At 44.4% G+C, this 20733-nt stretch overlaps 1 protein-coding gene across 1 annotated transcript in view; it reads left to right on the top strand.

Annotated features, from left to right (window-relative positions):
* ABCA12 (ATP binding cassette subfamily A member 12) overlaps positions 1–20733 on the top strand; it is a 201577-nt gene that overhangs the window by 31206 nt on the left and 149638 nt on the right. The window contains exons 3-7 of the mRNA XM_084830130.1: positions 3878–4025; positions 7372–7460; positions 13552–13658; positions 16600–16779; positions 18172–18350. Of these exons, the coding sequence (XP_084686256.1) occupies positions 3878–4025; positions 7372–7460; positions 13552–13658; positions 16600–16779; positions 18172–18350 (703 nt within the window). The remainder of the gene's footprint in view (positions 1–3877; positions 4026–7371; positions 7461–13551; positions 13659–16599; positions 16780–18171; positions 18351–20733) is intronic.

The raw sequence follows: 20733 nt of genomic DNA, 5'->3' as shown, positions 1-20733 counted from the left end.
ACCTAAAGGACTACCTTCTCCTTCATAAACCTGTCTGGCCATTAAGATCAGTCTTGCTTTACATCTCCACCCCACCCAAACTGCAGTAAAGCAGGCAGTGACCAGACTTGGGGCCTTTTCAGTTGTTGCACCCCATCTGGAAGAGGGTCATTTGGCACTGACTCTATTTTCTTTTTGGTGCCAGGTGAAATCTTTTTTATTTGCCCAGGACCGTTAATGTTGTGTCCATTTTTACACTGGATTTTGTCAGTTGTGTTTCAAATGTATTGCTGTTGATTTTGATTGTGCTGTATTTATATTATTTTATATTGTATTTTTATGTTTTTCTTTGTAAACTGCTCTGAGTAATGTCTTTAGAGTGGTTAGTAAATGTTTGAATGAAATAAATAAAATAAGAAGGCCTGTCTGTGGCCTGCAGCCAAGAGAGAAGGGAGGTAAAGTGAGGCCTGGATTCCTCCTCCCCTTGTCAGTCTCCTTCAGCAGCAACTACTCTTGTCTTGTGCCCATAAGAAAGCATAGCTGTGGCCGCAGATGGAGGATGAATGGATGGAAGGGAGAGTTGGGTTGTTAGGCCTCAGGTTTGACCTGAAGTTTTTTTGGGGGGTGGGTTTCGCTGCCTTTTCCGGTCTCCAGAAATAAAATCTTAGGAGGATGGGGTAAAATCAAGGGGATGGGCTATTTTCTGCCAGACTTTATGAGAGCTTTGCTATTAGTTTCACTCTTGTGTCCACCAGGCTCAACACTGAGCCTCCATGTATAGCCATGCTCTATCTGTTGCCTCCCCCAGGTGCCATTAAGCTCACCCCCCACTACGCCTCCCATTTTACCAGGCACCACCCAGTGTCTCTCCTGCTGCTGCAGGATTAAAGCAGCAGCAGCTGGGTTCAGCTAGGCCCGGGGTTTGCCTTGCTTTCCTGCTGTCATAGTAGATTTGGCTGATTAGTTCAAAGTAGTGGAATTTTTCTTTCCTCCTTATAATCTGATAGGCCTTGCTGCCTCCTGTTCAAGCCCAAATTTTGAAAGGCTCTGCACTTCTACCATTTCTCTCCTCACCCCTGCTTCCTGCTAATAATACACAGCTTCTGCTCCCCAGTGTGAGGTTTATCTGGGGCTCCATTACTGGCCCCTCGTTTTCCTCAATTCCTTGTCTTCTGTCCTTGTCTTTTCCTCAGGCTTCTGCTTCTTCTGCCTACTCTTCCCTGAGTTTCCTGTAATACAGTCCCCATGTTCTTTAACATCTATATGAAGCCGTCTGGAGGTGTCATCAGGGGATTTGTAGTGAGGTGCCATCAGTATGCTGATAACTAGGGATGGGTGGAACGCTTACCTCTGGGTCCGGGGTGTGTGTGTCCATGCGGGGTGGGGGGGAGGTGATCCGTCCCTCCCCCCTGGAATCCTAGCAGGCTGGCTCCGCTCCGTGGCGATTCTGTGGAGCCGCTGGCCGGCTCCAGAGCGCTAGCAATACGGCCACCATTGATTGCCGTAAATGGCTGCATTTAGCTTAAACTAAGACCTTTACGGCTGCAAACAGCGTAGTGGATGCCATTTGCATCCGCAGTCATTCTGCCCAGCCAGCGATACGGCAATGGCAGCCGTATTGCTGGCGCTCCGGAGCCGGCCGGCGGGGAGGATCCGGCTGGCAAGGATTCCTCCAGGAGGCGGAGGTAAGTCTTCCAATCCTCCACGGACTCCGGGGGGCCGGATTCTTTTGACGGGGGTCCATGGAAGATTTCTCCAACATCCCTTGTGATAACACGCAGCCCTACATCTCAGTTCCGAGTGAATCAGGAGAGGCAGTCCGGGTGCTAGACTGTTGTCCATAGGTGGTAATAAGCTGGATGTGGGCCAATAAATTGAAGTTGAATCTAGATAAGACAGAAGCTCTTTCCAGGTGTTATTAAGGGTGCAATCCTATCGGGATTTCTGTCAGCCTCTGAACTCGGAGGCTGATAGGAATCCTGTGCAGAGGCAATCTTCACGACTGTGCTCCCCCAGCTCTGCATTTTAGCTAGACGGGTGTTTTTGCCCATCTAGCCGAAGTGTTGGGGAGCGGGAGGGAAGGAGGCTGGGAAGGCCTCTGGATATGGCGTAAGGAGGCCTCCCCAGTGTCCTCCCCTCCCTGGCCACCAGCACATGCCCCCTTTCCCTCCTCTCCGAGCTCATATTCGTGAGCTTGTAGAGGCAACTGACGTGGTTGTGTAATTGGCCATCTAGCTGCAAATGCAGGGTGGCTGGAGTGCGGAAGAGAAGATCCCCTCCATACTTTGCTTGCCCTGCATTGGATAGTCGGTTGCCTCCGAGTCCAGAGGCGGCTGACTATCCCCATAGGATTGCACCCTAAAATAATACTTCTTATATACAGGTTATAGATATGAGCAAAGGGCTGGATGTGCCTGATCTTGTCTGATCTCGGCAGCTAAGCAGGGTCAGTCCTCATTAGTACTTGGATGGGAGACAGCCTGGGAAGGCTTCCTTCATGGAGCAGGGGGTTGGACTCGAGGGTCTTGTAGGCCCCTTGCAATCCTATGATTCTATGATTCTATTTGCCAGAAACCTCCCCACTCCATATGGGAAAACTGTAAACACATTTTCATTTTTGGTGTCTTCTGCCTCTGAACCTGTTTTCCCATGCTTGGTGGTCTGCCTTCAGATTGCACTGATGAATTGCTTCATGCTTCTAAAATTTGCCATTTTAACATTCAAAGTCACTTTATTACATCCGAAGTGTCTGTTGGAATAGGAAAGTCATTGTGTAATCATTGCCACTTTGCTATGCAACAATCAGACCAAGGTTGATTCCTTTTGCCATTTTCAACATGTCTCACTGAAACAATGTTAACACCCTATAGAAGTCCCATCCTTTATGTCACTAGCACTGTTGGGGAGTAAACGATGTACATTCTGGCTGTAATTTCTGGGCCAAACCAAAATGTGATGACAGCAGACCCAGGTCTTTAAACATGAATCTGCCTCAGTTGTGTTTAACATAGATAGTGGGGGTATGATTTAAAGCACAAAAGGGGTATGTTTGCTCCCTGCTTTTCCCCTATACCAAAAGTGAACCCTTTGGGGGGTGGGGATGGCTGGAGGACAGACTGCAAGAGGAAGAGTGGAAAGCAGGAACTAGTTTCAGCATCTGTTTCCACGCCCTTTGAGCACTTTAAATCATACTATGACACCGTGATTTACATGTGATTGGCACAGTTCCATGTTTAAATATAAACTGAAAGACATGGGAATTGATCCAGAGCCATACTTAGAGCAGACCCATTGAAATATATGGGACTTAAGCTAGTTATGACCGTCATGACTAATGATAATGAATTTCAATGGGTCTCCTCCAAATATGGCTAAATCTGGGTCCAACCTGGATTTTGATGACCTTGGTTAATACATTATCTGCTTATAGTCTGCTTTGCACTAGAGTTGTGAGTGTCAGGAGCTCAAAGTGAAGGGAAACTTTGCAGCATTGGGCCAAGGGCAAGGCATGCCTAAATGCGGGTCGGCTCCTGGTACCTTTTCTTCAAGAATGTTATGGATCATGTATAGGGATCCTAAGCATGTAGGCCCCTGTCCAGATAGAACATAGAATGTATGTGGGGCCATGGGTAGGGCTAGGGATGTGATCCCAGCCTTGATATGTTCATTTCTACTCTGGATGATCATCTGCACAGGACTTCTTTGCTTACTTCTGCCCTTGGAATTGCCTTACTGTCTTTAGATTTGCTGATGAATCTTTCATTTCTCATATGTGTATGGTTCTGTTCTATCTTCCTTGTCAGAAACTTTTAATAAAAATATGAAGGCTGATATTAATTTTTCACTGATTCTCATGCACATTGCTTTGCCATATCAGCTGTTATTTCATATGTTCCAGGTTATCTCGCTCCCCGGAACCTTCCTAGTGCAGGTTTCTTCCCATTTCTCCAAACGCTGCTTTGTAGTTCAGATGCCACCTGCAAAAGTACACCATATGCACCTGAAGACCTGCTACCCAAGATGAATGGTATCTTGCCCATAAGCAGGTAAGGGAGAGAGTAGGTCTTGTTGTTTCTGAAGGTTGGCATCCAGGCTCTTACTGAACTACAAGGGTGTAGCTCATAAACATTGTTGATTTAAAATGGTGGAACAGGTGGCCTTGGCTTAGTTCTCACTGAGGTGGTAAACCTGTGTCTGGATGTACCACTTCAGATTGAGTGAGGGCTTACATGACTGAATGCTTGTCCATACAGAGACTAAAGTCTCTACACATAGAAAACTAGCATGCCAGGTAGAAGGCTGGGCTAGCATCGTTCTCCCCAACAAGTACATTTTTATGTGGAGGGATTTTTTTTACTGGAAGAGCATCTACTCATGTGAGTCCTTATCTGACTCATCTAGGATTGTATTGAATGTGCACAGCAAAGACAGTGGTAGCCTATCACATTGAATTTTGCTGTGCACATTCCCCATGCAATGTAATCCAAGGTGGCCTTGTTCAAGCAAGGCCAGGAAGTTTGAGAAGTTTCTGGCCAGGAAGTTTGAGAAATTCCTATAAAATCTTGAATAAGAGAGGTGAGGAATTTATAGTGGATGGGATAGTTATCAGTTGAAGCAGTAAAAACAAACACAACAATCCAGTATTGGGAAAAAGTGGGATATAAATAAATATAATAAAAACCAAAACAATTCTGTTCATGAATGAACTGATGAATCCCATGAGATTTCACCTCATGCTTAAGATATAATCAAAATCACTTTGTTTTCTTTTAGCAATAAGAATGCAGCTGTGGAAACTAAGATTAATTTAGACCTAGGTTAGACAAAGCCTAACAAATTTAAGATGCCACAAAAACGTGCCACAAGATGCGTTTTTGCTGTGATAGACTAATGCAACTATCCCTCTGAAAATGGTTAGATCTTACATTTTGTAAAATTGCGTTTTCATTTTTGCCATATAAACGGACATCATGGTTGTATGGTGGCCTACGAAAGACTGCTGCTGCACCAGTTCAGCCTAGTCCTAGGACTAATGACCTTGGGTATGCACATTTTTGGTACATACTTCCACTGATGCCTTTTCATTGCACGTTGTAAGGGGGCCGTGATATTGCCAATGGGAATAAGGTTGTGGTTACTGTTGCCGCTCCTGTCCTACCTCATCATGCCTACTTCTGCCAACATCTGACTCAGATACGCACTGACACATTTGCACTGGCTTGATTTGCAGCAGCAGTACAGCATCATGGATGCTTTGGCTGTGCTGGTTTTGCTGTACTGGCACAGTTCAACATTACACTAGATCAATCACCTGGTCTTGTCCACTTTTTGCCTCACATTGCAGACAATGAAAAGGGGCACTGTCACCTAGAGATGTCAGAGGAATCTGTCTGGGGGTGTGGAGCTTACCAAGCTTTCATCAGCTCAGCTCCCACCCCAGACTTTGGCTCATTTCCCCGCCCGCTGACCCAACTCAATCTGTGACGAATCGGGCCAGTTTGCAGATTTTGTGTTTTTTTAAAAAATGCGTAAATAGAAATGTGCAAAAATTGCGGCCGTGGTTTGCATAATTTGTGAAAATTGTGGCAGTAATTTACGTATATTATGCAAATTGCAGCCGCAAATTGTGCACATTTCTATTTACACTAATTAAAAAACAAACAGAAAAAGTTCCCAGATTTCAGGACAATAACCCCCTGTCAGGGTGGACACTGAGCCCATAGAATCCCAGAGTAGTTCTGATTCTGAGAAAGAGGAGCCGCTCCTGGGAGAGGAGCGCGCTCATCCTTCCCAGGGCCAACAGCTGGCAGAGATTCTTCCCACCGGCATTCCTGGCATAGATAGCAGTCCTGGGAGTGAGAGAGCGCGGGAAGAAGACTTTCTGGATGCGCGATGCCGACGCAGGGAGCAGCGCCAAATGGAGGGCGTGGAAAGAAGGCGTAGTGTCCGGTTGGCACGCAAACAACGGTTGCGCCCAGGGGATCCAAGGGAAAAGGGGAGGGATTCTCCCTAGCCCATAAGTTCAGGGTCTGCCAGTGATTGTCCTTCAAGCACTTAGGGCATAGGTACTCTGCTGCTCATATCTAGTTGCTAACAGTAGAGTTGTTAAGTTGTAAAAGAGGAATAAAGCTTTGAAAAGAATCCCTTTGTCTGTGTCTGGACTTGGCTACTAGATTAGACTGAGAGAGGCCGCCAAGGAGCCCTTGACACTCCCTCCCCCCAGCTCAGCCACAAACGCAAGCCAAGTCGGGTGCTCAACAGGAGTCCATCAAGCTCAAACAAGGGCAGATTTCCCAGTGACGGACATCCCTATTATCATTTAAACCAGAAAAATAAGCAAATTGTTTCTTAATCAGATTTGTACTTCTGACTCAAAATACTCTCAAAAGCTAAGAAGTAGAACTGTACACTTAATTTAAAGGTGCAATCCTATGGAGACAGACGTCAGCCTCCGATCTCCTGACACCTATCCAATGGGCCTAAATAAAAACTTCATGCCAAAATAAACTGAGTGCTTTATAAAGGAGCCCACGTTTTGAAAGTGAGCCTAAATGTGGTTTAATGGAAGAAACTTCAGTGAGAGGGTAGCTATACGTGATGACTAGGGGTGGACGAAAGTCACTTACCTTTCGTCGAAGCTTGTTCGCGGTGGGGGGGAGGCGCTTTGCTGCTCCCCCCGTGAAGTTCAGGCCGGGGGGGGAGGCTTCCCGCCTTGCCTGGCCGCGAACTAGAAAGTTTAAAAAAAAAACAAAAAACGCCCCCGTGATAGGCTACGTGATGATTAACGTAGCCTATCACGGCTAGATCTGCAAAGTCAGCCGTGATAGGCTACGTTAATCGTCATGTAGCCTATCACGGGTGACTTAAAAAAAAAAAAAAAGCGCGTACGCTAATGGCGGCCCCCATAGGGGGCCGCCATTCGCGTTCCTTATTTGGTTGCTGTAGTCTATGTAAATCTTTACGTAGACTACAGCGACCAAATAAGGAACGGGAACGGTGGCTCCCTATGGGGGCCGCCATTATCCGTATCTTTTTTTTTAAAGTCACCCGTGATAGGCTACGTGACGATTGACATAGCCTATCACGGCTGACTTTGCAAATCTAGCCGTGATAGGCTACGTTAATCGTCACGTAGCCTATCACGGGGGCGTTTTTTTTTTTTCTTTGATTGGAATGGTGGCGGCCGGACCCGCTGCCGGGAGGGACATTCGGCAAAGGTAAGTCCCGTCCCGGGAGGGGTGCGGGGTGCGGGGGGGGTGCGGAGGATTTCTCCCCGAAACTTGTTCGGGGGGCCGAACACATTGGCGCTCGGCCCCCCGAAGTTTCGGGGAGAAATTCTCCGCCATCCCTAGTGATGACGCAGGATTCTTCTCACTCCTTTTTTCTTATCAGAAAACGGAGAAGGTCAGCTAACCCGGAGAAGGACAGCAATCCATCATTCCAGAGTGCTGATGTTCCCAAAAGCAGGAATGGTTCATTGGGTAGGTTATTTGATTCTATTAAGAGCTTAGTAGTCTCTCTCTCTTTGCAGCAGATAAAGTTCTAATCATGGGAAACTCTTTGGACAAAGGCCCAGGTGAGTTTTATTAAAATGCTTTTATTAAAATGCTTCACATTTTTGGGATACTTGAGTGAGTAAGCAATTATTTTAAACTGTTGAGAATACTTTAGTGAGTAACAGTGCAATTCTATTCATGTCTATGTGGAAGTAATTCCTACTGAGTTCAAGGGTATTCACTCCCAGGTAAGTGTGCATAGGATTGCAGTCTTAAGTGGGATTGCAGGATGCTTGTGCTAGTCAGATGGTAAGTGTGAGTGTGGAGATACCCTTTTTTCTCTGCGCAGATCTTTGTTTTTCACGATTTCCCCCCATTGTTCTCAGTGGGATTAATATCACTAGCTCCCAGCTGGAGCGGAGGTGAACGAATGGGATCCAAGCCACCTCTGTCCTACCCCTGCCCCACTCCTGGAAGGCCAGTTTGCACCCTACCACTGACAGAAGCACCACTGACAGCAGAGCTTTCTGTGGGCATAACTGAGGCTTCTGGGATGGATGCAGCCTGCCCCACTCTCACCAGAGCTCCTCTCCGCCGGAAGAGAAGCAATTTTGCTACACCTGGCTCCCCTCAGATGGCTATCTGAGGGGGTTAAGATTGTTCTGTGAGTTAAACCAGGGGTGGGCAACGTGTGGCTCATGGGCACCAATGTGTCCCTGGACACTAGTCCTGGTGCCTGCCAAGATGTCCTTCGCTCTCCCACTAAAAAATAATAATAATAAAAAAACACATTTTCTTACCGGGAGCTGGGATTGCTGTGAAATAGGTTTCTGTTGGTGGTTTTAAAGGAGTTGTTTAGTATGTTGCGGTTCAGACACCACTTCTGCCTTGTACTCAGTCTTTTGGGCAGGTTACTTGTTCTTTGCCACATTTCCCATGTCAGCCATTTTGTGGTGGTGCCCTTGACAGTTTACCAAATTGCTAAATGTGCCCACAGCCCAAAAAGGATGCTTACTCCCCCCTTTTAAACTGTTGTGAATAGTTACAAATATGTGTATTTAAACAAGTTTTAACAAACAAATAACACAAATGTCTCAGGAGTTTCAGGTTCAAGGCTGATACTTGGATTGTTTGAATGTTGGACTTCTTCCAGGAGAAGGAGAGACTTGGCACATCTACACATGATATGTGATCTGTTGAGTAGACAATTTTACTGGTGCTAGAGAATAAGCGACAGGAAAAAAAAGATATATGAATAAATTACATTGGATTCTGTGTAGGTCAGATGGTTGTACGGTCTTGCACTAACACTAGCGGGTTCAGTGATCAATTTTGCACATTTTTATCCGAGCCTGGTTTTTTTGTGCCCAGATCAGCCCAATAAATCAAGCCTACATACTGGGCTCATTTCATTATGTGCCAAATAACTCCTTTGGGGAAGACTTAGTAACAACACGGGGAAGCCAGAGAAATTTAGACATTTTTTTTGTACTGCCTAAGCACCCAGCTAAGCACTTAAATCTCATTGATTTCAACAGGACTGTGAGTTGCTTTTTCTGAGATATTTTAAGGGTACACAAAAACAAAACAGAAGCATACTATGTCCCTTATGTAGAAGTGGGAATCTGATCCTTGTCATTTGCTACTGCTGTGTGTGTGAGTGTGTGTGGGTGTGCATGCGTGTATGCGCGTGCGTGTGTGTGCGTGTGTGTGCGTGCACGCCCACGTTCTTTTTTAAAGGACTGGTCTTCAGTTGATGGCAGTGGTGTAGTGGAGGCAGGGCTTGCGGGGACACAGCCCCGGCACTTTTTCATTAGCAGGGACTCTGATGTCATCTGCCACCCCCCTCAGAATTCCCTGTTCCCTCTGAGCTTAGCTGCGATCCTCACTGTAGCTGTGGGGGGAATGAATTTTCCAAGCAACAATATATTGTTCCATATTGGAATGCAAAGTATTTGGGATGACTTGGTTTGGAATGTGCAGTTAAGACCTATTCGCTTTACCAAAGACGTGCTCCTGGTGGAGAGGAAAACTCCTAGAACTGGTTTGTTGATATGGATCGACACAGCTGCCTGAAATTTTTGGACTGCCCTTGAGGACTGTCACAATGAGCTCCTGATTTCCAAATTTACAACTACACCACTGTGTGTGTGTGTGTGTGTGTGCAGCTGTTCGATCCAGCTGTGTGTGTGGACATTTCTGTTGGAGAGGGAGGGGGGAGATATAATGAAGGAGCTTAGGGAAGGCTAATGGGTAATGCAGGAATGCTAAAGGAGTGTGCAAGGGGGCTGTTTAAATGAGAAGGGATCTGTCCAGGAGGGCTGAGTTGAGAGGGTGAAGCTTCCATAGGGTATATTTTGAAAACCTAAAATGTTTGGGAGTGAGTGAGTGGGGGGGAAAGATTTTAACACCCCTGCATTTTTTCTCAGATGTCCAACTGAAATGCCACTGCCTTCCTCTCAGCTGCACTGTTTTTGGATCCCAGTTGAAGGTTGCATATCTTACAAGGTTGTACAAGCTTAGAAGGGGCGTGGCTGTGAGGGGGCGTGGCTGTGACTGTCACGAAGGGACCCTGCACTTCTGGATTTGCTGCTATACTACTGGTTGATGGTCAGGACCTCAAAGTGGATCACATCCTGGCCTAAGAAGGATTGCACTAGCACTAGCTACACCATGAACGCCTCCTCTTTTTCTAGAAGTGAAGGGGAAAAAGTGAGAGTAGGAAAAAGAGAAAAAGGAGATAAACCAAAAGAGGAAAAGGGAAACAGGCAGATAAGGTACAAAAGTGGGTGCCAAATTGCTAGTTGAGGTTAAAGATGTGTCCTGGATTAGAAGAAGTTGAAAGCTACTGTTTTAAAGGAAAAAGACATGGCTGAAACATTAATACAAAAAACAAGGGGGAAACCTCCTCAGGTGTCATAGAAAGCTGATTTTTTTGAAGTTTGCCCAATGTGTTTTCAAGCATATTGCTCTGTATCAAGAGTATTTTTTTGCCACTCCTTTAATTAAAAAGACATTTTTTCTTTGTTTTACACATTGTTTCACCACATTTTCAGTACATGTTACTCCAGTAACTTCAGAATGGACAAGAGGCTGTTTGTGTTGTTACTTCCCATGAAATCAGTGGGACCGCACAGGCTTTAATTTTTGATGGCTCATGCCATCTATCTATTTTGACTTTGTTCTTTCTAAAAGTAAATGTTTTAACAATATTGGGTCTGCTATAATAGTTTGTTTATTGTACTAAATAATAATTTATAGTTATAATATATTAACTAATGATAATATTATTGTTTATAAGTACTTATTTGTAAAACAGCTGTGTAATATTTGTCCACTATTATTGTATAACTAGGTCTCATGATATTTGTTAAATAGCTACATGTTGCACCAACTAAGGTGGCTTCCTTGCCTAAATGTAATAATAATTTGGACTTGAATCTCTCTGGTATCAATATTTAGGAATCATCCGCTCTGTAATTATCCTGTTGCCCCAACCAGAAATTCTCAGCATCATTAAATATTCCTTGCAGCAAGCAAATTTGTAGGGCATTCCCTCCACCCCCAGAGTGTTCAGTCACCTTGAGTGGCTTGTGGGAGGGAACGGGTGGAGTTCTTTTTTATATTTCATCCCAAAGTGTCCATAATAACTACGTGCTCCAGTATTTCCTGGTAGATTACAGAAAATTACCCGTTGAAAGACTGATACATGCTACTTCACATTGTGTCAGTGTCACCTCCAAGAGCGTTGGCAGACCTTGAAACCAGTATCTCTAGCAGACACACACACACCTCTACCTTTTCTGCCACATTGCTCCTTGGCAATTGTCTCCCTAGAACTGTATCAGCCACTAGTCTTCCCTGACAGTCAGTGTGAGCATCTAAAGACTCTAAACATATAGCCTGGCAAAGCATGTCTTGGAGCTGCTTGTGTGCTTCTGCTTTCCATCCTCCCAGCCTTCAGACAGCTTCACTCTTGTCTCCATGTGCAGCAGCCCTTGGAGGCAGGGTGATGGCTGCAGTAGTATAGTGGCAAATTCCGAAGTGCAGGGCCCCTTCGTGACAGTCGCGGCCACGCCCCCGCACAGCCACGCCCCTTCTAAGCTTGTACAACCTTGTAAGTTATACCGCCTGCCCTGGGATCCAAAAACAGTGCAGCTGAGAGTAAGGCAGTGGCATTTCAACTGGATGTCTGAGAAAAAATGCAGGGGTCTTAATCTTTTTCACTCACCCACTCACTCACAAACATTTTAGGTTTACAAAATATGATACTCTGTGGAAGCTTCACCCTCTCAACACAGCCCTCCTGGACAGATCCCTTCTCATTTAAACAGCCCCCTTGCACACTCCCTTAGTGCCCCAACACTGCCCACTAGCCTTCCCTAAGCTCCTTCATTATATCTCTCCCATCCCGCAACAGGAACGGCCACATACCCAGCTGGATTGAAACACACACACACACACACACACACACATACACACTCACACCTTTCTCCCCTCCCCTCAACTGATTTTTTTTCTGTTTCCCTCCCCTCCACCAGGGTTTGTTTACCCAGGTACATGCCAACCTTTTACCAAAAAGTGTAGCTGACAGAGCAGGTTGCATTTGGCAATTCTACTTACTGCAGAAATTAATGTTCTAGAATTAACAGTGCAATCCAATGGGTGTTTATTCTTAATTAAATTTGCAGAGATCTTGGGAAGGCAGCTAAGGCTGCAGTCCTATGCACACTTACCTGGGAGAAAGCCCAATTGGCCATTGAACATAGTGGGACTGACTTCTGAGTAAACATGCATAGGATTGTGTGATAAATCCTAAAAACTGGAGTGATAAATCCTAAAAATCTACCACTACACTGCTGGATGGCTGTAACTATGGCTTTGTCAATTGAGGCATTATGTTAAACCACAGTTTGGCACAGACCGTGACTGACAAACCTATTTCAAACCATTATTTTTGATTCTCTTCCACTGGCTGATCTCAAACCGTGATTTGTCAATTCAGACACCAAGCCAAACTATAATTAAGATTCCTTAAGAGGCCAGAGGAGGTATAAATGCAAAAATAAACAATATCTGGTCAGCAACAGCCAAACAGATCAGTGCCAGCAAATGTTTGAGAATTTCTCAAAGACGTATGAGAGTCAATGGCCTTATTCTGAGGTACAAAACCTTTGTGGTCTCACACAGAGATATATGTAAACAATTCGGGAGCCACAGAGAATTCACACTGGGGTTGGGATGAATGGGGAAATTGTGGCAGAGGAGGAAGGGGAGAGAAATATTTTTAAATTGCCATCTTCCAAAAGAAATTCCCAGTTCCTGTCCCCCCCCCCCCGGGGGGGGGGATTAGAATCACAGGAGATCCTTGGAGCCCAGTTCCCTCTTTCCTTGCAATCCTTTTGGCAATGAAAGAGGCTTGCTCCTTGCTACAAGGTGGAACTCCTCCCAGTGCACCCCACAGTCCTTTAAGTGGCAAAGAGTTGTTCCCCTTGCCACTGAAAATATCCTTTGTGGACAGATTGGGCTCAGTGCAAACCCTCTTCTATTCTGCTGTCATTCCCCTTCCTCCCTACAGGCACACTGGATGTCCACATGCAGATATACCACTATTATAGGGTATATTTTATATTTCCGCTATTATAGGGGAAGTGGGAAGCAGCCGCGGAGAGGCAGAAGGCGTCACTCTCAGTCAACAACTGTGCAGGTGTGAAGTTGCTGTCTGGGTAGCTGCACCTGGCACAAGCCATGCCCATGTGCACGAGTGACTATCTGGTTCACAATTGTATACGTGTGCAGTGCTGACTGCGATGGTCATTGCGTGCGCTGCTGCCTCCCACCACTCAAAGTTAAGGGAGGGAACCCTCCATCAAATACCGTGGATACCACTTACTACTTAGCAAACTGCCTCACCAGCTGCTATGGTTTGGAAGAGTGATGGATTGTGACTGCTCCAGGCATCCATGCTAAAAGCAGGCATTGTTTAGCTTATATAAGAAGAGTCATGCTTTGGTACAATGAGCAAATTCTAGCATTTGAAGCATTTACATGTTTGCATTTTTTTTAATCACTGCAGACTTAATTGATTCAGCAGTCAATCTGAATAATGCCGTTGAAAATATTTCATCGTCAGCCAGCCATGCCAGAATTCACTTGCTCGACAAGATTCTCAGGCTGGCAGAGGTAATTCTCTATATTCACTTTAATAAGATCACCTTTAAAATATCACTTTGTAACCTAATGTTAGTGTGTGCTTTTGTTTTAATAAGAAAATACAGCCATGGTTCTAGTTTCCCAGATTGCTGCCTTATTGTGCAAATAGCAATGATCCTATTTCTGTTTATTCTACAGAGGTCCTGGACAAATACATATTCCAACAATTGAAATGCACCCAAATGTAATGTGATTAGACTATGACTACGCTGTCATATTCTGCTGCATGAAGACAGCAAAACACAGCTATGTCAGACTGGTCTTGCCAGAATGCCACTGATCATCAAACAGAAATTAAATTATGCTAGTAGTGTAAATAATATTTAGAGTGTGAAACAACCCTTAATATATATATTTTTTAAGCTTGGAAGTAATAGCTTTTTTCTGAAACTTTGACTATTCTGAAGAAAGCATGGGCTTCTTGTATGTTGCAGCAGCTTCATACTTCATGCAGCATCTGGTTGCCAAGCGTGAGGGAGGTGTGTGTTCCTGAATGTGCACATGTGCTGAAGAGCCATTTCCAGTTGAATCTGGAAACAAGCATTACTTTTCAATGTGTTTCTAGCAGCCATGTCTTTTTCTAAAGACTCATTTTTACTCTAGAGTAGATACAGAGCCCCCAATCTCGACTGAGACCTTGGCATGTAGCATAGGGGAATTTTAAAATCTGAATTGGGCCCTCCACTCCTACTCTGGAGTAAAAATGAAAAGACGATATAGCAGCTAGACACACATTTAGAGTTGTCAGAATTCCTTTAGCCCCCACTTCAATGCCCAAACATACACAGACAAGAGGCCTCAGTCTACAGCTTTTAATCCATTACTTCACAGGGTCATACAGATGCAAATTCTCAGAGAAACTCTCTGTCTACCAGGAATGCCTTCAGGGGAATTTACGAGAGTTGCCCGCCGTTTAAAGAGGGAGGTGATCTCGTTAGCCTAACTTAAGCGGGGGAGGTCCCTCTCTTCTCGTGAGGCCTCTAAGCGCAGCTTCTCATGCGAGGCCAATTGAGCAGACTGTCTGAGTTCCGCCCTTGCCTTCTCTCTCTTTGCTCTGCATCTGTGCCTGGCATCTATTAGGTCAAACTCCTGTTCGCTGCCTCTCATGGAGGGTGGGGAGGTGAGGAGGGACCTTCAAGCTCAGCCATCTGTATGTTTGTAACCTGAAAAGCAGGCCTACTCATATCTGGACTAGCCTGAGAAAACACCTCCCCCATGTCTGATGGTTCTGCTTCAGAATCTGAACTGCTATCCCACTCCCTGCGCTCAGAAACACCCCTGACAAGAGTAATGTTTGTTTTGGCCCTGAGATGGTGGGACAGGAAGCGTTCGTATATGCCCTAATTAGGAAGTGTGGGGAGCAGGGTCTATCATAGAGGGTAGGAGGGTGTCTCCATGAACTGTTTACACTGAGCTGGCTGTGTTTGGAGGTCGTTAGGGATACATGATGTTGTGGCCATCCTGCAGCCACCCCAGAGCTTATCACTGAAAAATAGGATTTCCTGAGACTGCTTTAAGTCTGATTCTTTTCCTTAAGTCGGGTTCTCCACGGTATAGCTGTTGTGTGCCCCAACCCCTGCATTTACCTTGAGTATGCTAGCCCTGCCCAAGGGTGTGCCCTTCATCATGACCCTAGTGAAGGTATGTTTCCTGTCCTGTATTTTCCAGCACAAACCAATTAGTGTCTATTCAGAAGTAACTCCCATTGTGGTCAATGAGGCTTGTCCCTTGAATGCGCACTTCAGAATTTACAGAGATTCCCCCCACCCCCCATTGAAATTGCACATTTTAAAGCATCAATTCCCTAAAGGCTGTAAAGCGCTTTTCCAAAGCTGTGATTCTCCATTGTTTGGTTTATTGCCTTTGGAAGTAACTAATTCACACCTTAGTTCCTGTGCAGCATCGGGTTAGAACAGGGGCTGTTTCATTCATTTGTTTCCCCTTTCCCAGCACAAACATATGTGTGTCTACTCAGAAGTAACTCTCATTGTGGTCAATGAGGTTTGTTCCTGAAATGTGCACTCCCAAAGTTACTGAGATTCCCATGAATCGAAACAACGCATTTAGAGAGCCTTAATGTCAAAGCTTCGAAGCTTCAATTGATATCAGCAGGGCAGCAAGAACACTGTGTTCTTCTAATGATTCTTTATTTAAGGAAGTCAGTAATGGGGGGGGGGAGAGAAAAGGAGATTGTTCCTGTCTCCCCTGTGTTTCCCAGTACAAACCAGTTAGTGTCTATTCAGAAGTAACTCCCATTGTGGTCAATGAGGCTTGTCCCCTAAATGCACACATCAGAATTTACAGAGATTTCCCCCCCCCCCCGCCCATTGAAACAACACATTTTAAAGCCCCAATTCCCTAAAGACAGGTGAGGAAACTTTCCAGGATTTTATCAAAGGAGAAACGGGGTGAGAGTGGGGGGGGGGGAGCTTCTTTTATTGGTTGAGCAGCCCCTGCCAGTCAGATGATGTTTACTCCACCACCACCACCACAACCACCCACCCAGAAGTGTGTTATGTGAAGAAGCTTTTATTGGTGTGATACACTCGCTCGTGGAGCCCTGCACGAATCAAAGCCGGCTCCTTGAAAAATCCAGGTAAGCCACAATTGACATCTCCTCTCGTTGTTGTGGAGAAACCCACTTAGACAGGGGGTCCCTGTTTATCAGGACAGTATCATTTTAGGCTTCTTATCAACTCCAATGTCCTGGGTCTCAGTGCTAGTTTTGTGGCTGGTGGAACTGAGATTTTCTTTCATTTCTTTTCTCTCTCTAACTTTTACAGCAACAGTCCTAGTGCTTCAAAACATTTGCTCAAAGCATTCCAGACAATATTAATCTAAACAGACTTATCAAAACAACTCATTTTCAATACTTCCTATGCTGAAATTTATTTTATTTTTTTTGATGCAGATGCAAAAATCACCTGTAGCAACCCTTAAAGCTGAGATCTGTGAGGTTATGTCAGCAAACGCAACTTCACGGAGTCTCCTTTGGGAAGTCGTTGGAACAAACATCTATCAGACATTTTGCTTCAGCAACCTGTCTCTTATGGAGTCATTTTTTCAAGAATTCAAAAATCAGATTCCTAAAGTGAGTATCCAGCTCTCTCCTTTCTTTGTAAAGAAAAAGGCTGCTGAACAATGACCTTAATCAAACTGCTCAGAAGAAGGTTTCTCTCCTGCGGTTGCCACCTTTCCTTTATCAACCTGGCTTTCCACATTGTAGCTGTTCCATCACCCTGTGCCCATAGCAATGCAGCTGGCAATTTTGTAAAAGGGATGTTACATTTCTTTGTGCTGTGTGATCTCCAACAACAGCTGGAAATGAAAAGAGAAGCAGGGATGAAGCAGGAGTGGGGTTTATCTTTGACTGTTGGAAAACTGGCAAGCTGCCTTCTCCTTGGTCAAGGGTGAAGGTGGAAAATGCTTGCAGTATTTGTTGAGCTAGAAGCCTGTGGGCTAAACTAGAGAGAGTAGATTTGAGTGTAAACCCAGATCTGCTCAGTCCTGGAGACAGAGGCAAGTTGGGGGCCTGGTTTAATAGCAGAAAGATTGCATGGGCAGGGGATGCCAAACTTTCTTCTTCCTGTTAGCTCAACATGGTCTGTATCCCTGATCATTTTCTTCTTAACTGAGCTTGGATACTGGAAGTGAGCTCAGATGGAAGAAAAGCTCTTGTGAGGAAAGCCTATGGGAAAGTGAGCTGAAGTCACCCCTCCACACACAAATGCCTGCTTTTCTCTGAAAATCACACACACACACACACACACACACACACATATCTGCCAACCACCTTTATGTGTGGTTGGGGCAGATCTGGGTATAAGCAAACATGCCATATCAAGTTTAGCTAAATGTCTGCCCCACAGAATGTCTGGTGAAAAGTTCCAAAGAGATGGGAAAAAGTTCAGCAAGGATTTGAGAGAAAGGCCCAGAATCCTTGAGAAATAGTTGAACATATCATGAACCCATGCAGCTGCCTTACACGGTCAGACTATTGGCCATATGGTCCAGTATTGTCTCCTCTAATTGGCAGCAGTTATCCAAGGTCTCTATGAATATTAATAAGTATTCTTTACAGAACAATAACAGAAAGACAGATCTTTGTCTCAAGGGGTTTACCCTTGAGGAGGCAACAGAAAGATGGACAGAAGAAGAAGGCAAGGGCGTACAGGGGAAGATCATGCATTGAATTCTTTACTTAGGCTTACATTCAGTAAGGGATGAGGTTTTGGGAAGAGTGACATGAAGGAAGGACGGATGGTTGGATGGGAGTCAGCATCACATAGGTGCTCTGGGAGAGAGCTCTAGGCATAAGAAACAGCAAGAAAGAGAGCATTTTAATGAATGATTTTGTAATAAATTGAGACATTTTTCTTTGGTTAGAAGCATATTTCAAAAGTTTTGTTGTGTGACATAGCAAGGGAGAGATTTATAAATCTGTTTCTCCTTTTTTTAAAAAGTGTTCCTTTTTATTCTTTAGTTACAGCATGATCCTCAGTACCAGGCATCTTTTGTCAAGGAAACAGTCTCATTCTTATCAGTCATCTCCCAAGTGCAGAATGAAACTTCTATATGGCGTATCCTCCTGATGGCCCCAGATATCACTCAAGGTGTCATCGATATGAAGAATATGATTGCTACCCTTCAGAATACAAGCAGGTAAAAAAAAAAGAGATAGGCTATGCTCTGCAGACATAATAGTTGTGCCTGGTATACATTGACAGTGATGAAGTGGTAGCTTCAACTGTTATAAAGGGAGGTGTTACAAAAAGAAAGCATGATATTTTGGTGGCTCAGTAGTTGAGTCATTTATTTGAAGGTTTAGTCTCTAAACATGGGCTTCATCTATAGTTCCCAAATGGGCAGTGTTTATTGCCATGTGGAACAAGCATAGGGAGGAAACAGTTAATAACCGTTTATATATCTCCTGTAAAGTTTTTTTAGACAGCATTATTAAACTAAATCTTTCCAGCAAAAGGCTTTCATACAACTTTGATCATGTCTTTTGATGCAACGTGAAAACAGGATGTGTAGTAATTTCATAACAAATGAAAAATTGAGGCAAATGGTTATGAATGGATTTATTTTCTTTATCCTATTCATCACTAATTTGGGAATACAGAGGAGTTACCCTTTTTTGTGGCAGGAGCTTCTGCTTGTGTCTGCCTCCTGGTGGTCACCATTTTATTTTCCTAGAATGCCCTGGGTAATTGTTCCAGAGCATTTGTTGGGGGAAATGGAGGCTGCTGATGGAGGCTGCCATTTTTTTTGTGGCAGCCAATTAAATCAGTTCCACTGCTCCCACAACCGTAGGCAGTGGGGCGAACGTAAAAAACAAAAACAAAGGGGAAAATCTCAGTGAAAACAAATACGAGTAACAAATGTAATCAATGAATAATGAAACAAATGAAGTTTTCTTGCACACTCCTAAGATACTGCAGTTGTTATTATGGTGGTTTCTTGCATGAGAATGCTGCTTGTCATTCTGTCTGCTGCTCTGTACTCCAGCCCTTCTAGGTACCACATAATAAGACTGCTTTGCAGCTGAGAAAGGTGGGAAGTGAGGCAAGGGACTGAGCTATGGGTTTTATCTTACCTGAGCTCATGGCTCTTGAGGGTGGGTGTTTTTTCTGCTGCTCTGCACTCCAGTCCCTTTAAGGTTTTTTCCCCCAAAGAGATTGCTTGAACTTCATTTAAAGAGATAGTTTTAAAAACTGCATCATTGCTGAGTTGGGTATGTCTCTGGCATGGGAGAGGCTAGCCTCTTTGGAGATACACCATAAACCTTTTGTAGATCAAGAGATGGGAAGAAAGCATCTGCCTAAGTAGGAAACTAGGTCACAGAGCGAAAGCGGAGTGATTAAGAATCTTCTATTGTATTGTATTGTATTGTATTGTACTGTATTGTCTTTCTTTCTTTCTTTCTTTCTTTCTTTCTTTCTTTCTTTCTTTCACTTTTATTCCACCCAATAGCTGAAGCTCTCTGGGCGGTTCACAAAAATTAAATTGTATTGTGCCAGTGAAGTTTAGCCACCAACAGAACATTCATCAGGGAGGAGGGAGAGGGAGAAAGGGCCAGTGAAAGAGACATGAGAGAAGGTGGGGCAGATTGCTTATACATTTCGCTGTTGCCACCTCTGCTGCTGATCTCCATCGTCTGTCTTTCCCTATGGACTATGTGGGCTGGGCTGTCCCTTTCAGTGATGGTTGCCTCCATGTTGGCCCCATTTATGCCATTTCTCTTTCTGTATATATGGCATAGGGAGAAATTGAGCAAGTGAGGTCTCCACATTGTAGGGTGTCGTCTCATAAATTCTTTGAGGTTTTTGGGAGAAGGGTTGGGCACCCATTTACTCCGTCTTTGCTATGCAAGGGCTGCCACTCCCAACATACGGATGTGAAATGAGATGGGAAAGATGCAGAGGGGAGGGGAGAGAGGCCTCATGCATCACAGACGTGAGAGTGAGGTGGTCCACATTTTCTCATAGATTTTGCTGTGCGTGTGGGTTGGCTGCAGGCCTCCAATTGTACAATCTTGCTTTGAAATATTCAATTAAAACAACAACAACCAAGAGAACTGGTGTTTTGCAAGCACAAAGAAGGAAAATTGTATGTGCTCCAACTTTTATGCAATTCTTGGTGCTCTATGTCAGTTGGTGTAGTAGACAGGATACAATATTTCTTTTTAAAAAACTATGTTTTCAGTATTGCTTATAAATATAATTACTGATTGACATGATAAATAAGAAGCAATTGCTTCTTTCTTACTACCTAGCAATTTAAATGAACCATAGCTATTTAATGTTCTATGATATACTCCAGCAGTACCTCTCTTCTGTCTTTTCCCCCTTTTAAAGGATTGTTATGGATATGGAAGAGGATTCTCCAGGAGTCATGAGTGACAATGGGTTCCAAACCATTCAGAACATGATTAGCAGTCTGCTATATGTCCTGAACTGTTCAGAGCAAGGTGAGGTCATTCAGTTTGCCTGTGCCTGCATTTTTAACCCCTAAACAACCCAGAGTTTCTGGGTTCAGACAT

The sequence above is a fragment of the Heloderma suspectum genome, chromosome 1 (assembly GCF_057233095.1).
Source record: "Heloderma suspectum isolate Gila_16-S chromosome 1, 16-S_ref, whole genome shotgun sequence".
Lineage (NCBI taxonomy): Eukaryota > Metazoa > Chordata > Lepidosauria > Squamata > Helodermatidae > Heloderma > Heloderma suspectum.
Note: the sequence above shows the minus strand (reverse complement) of the source record. Positions and strands in the feature narration are given on the sequence as shown.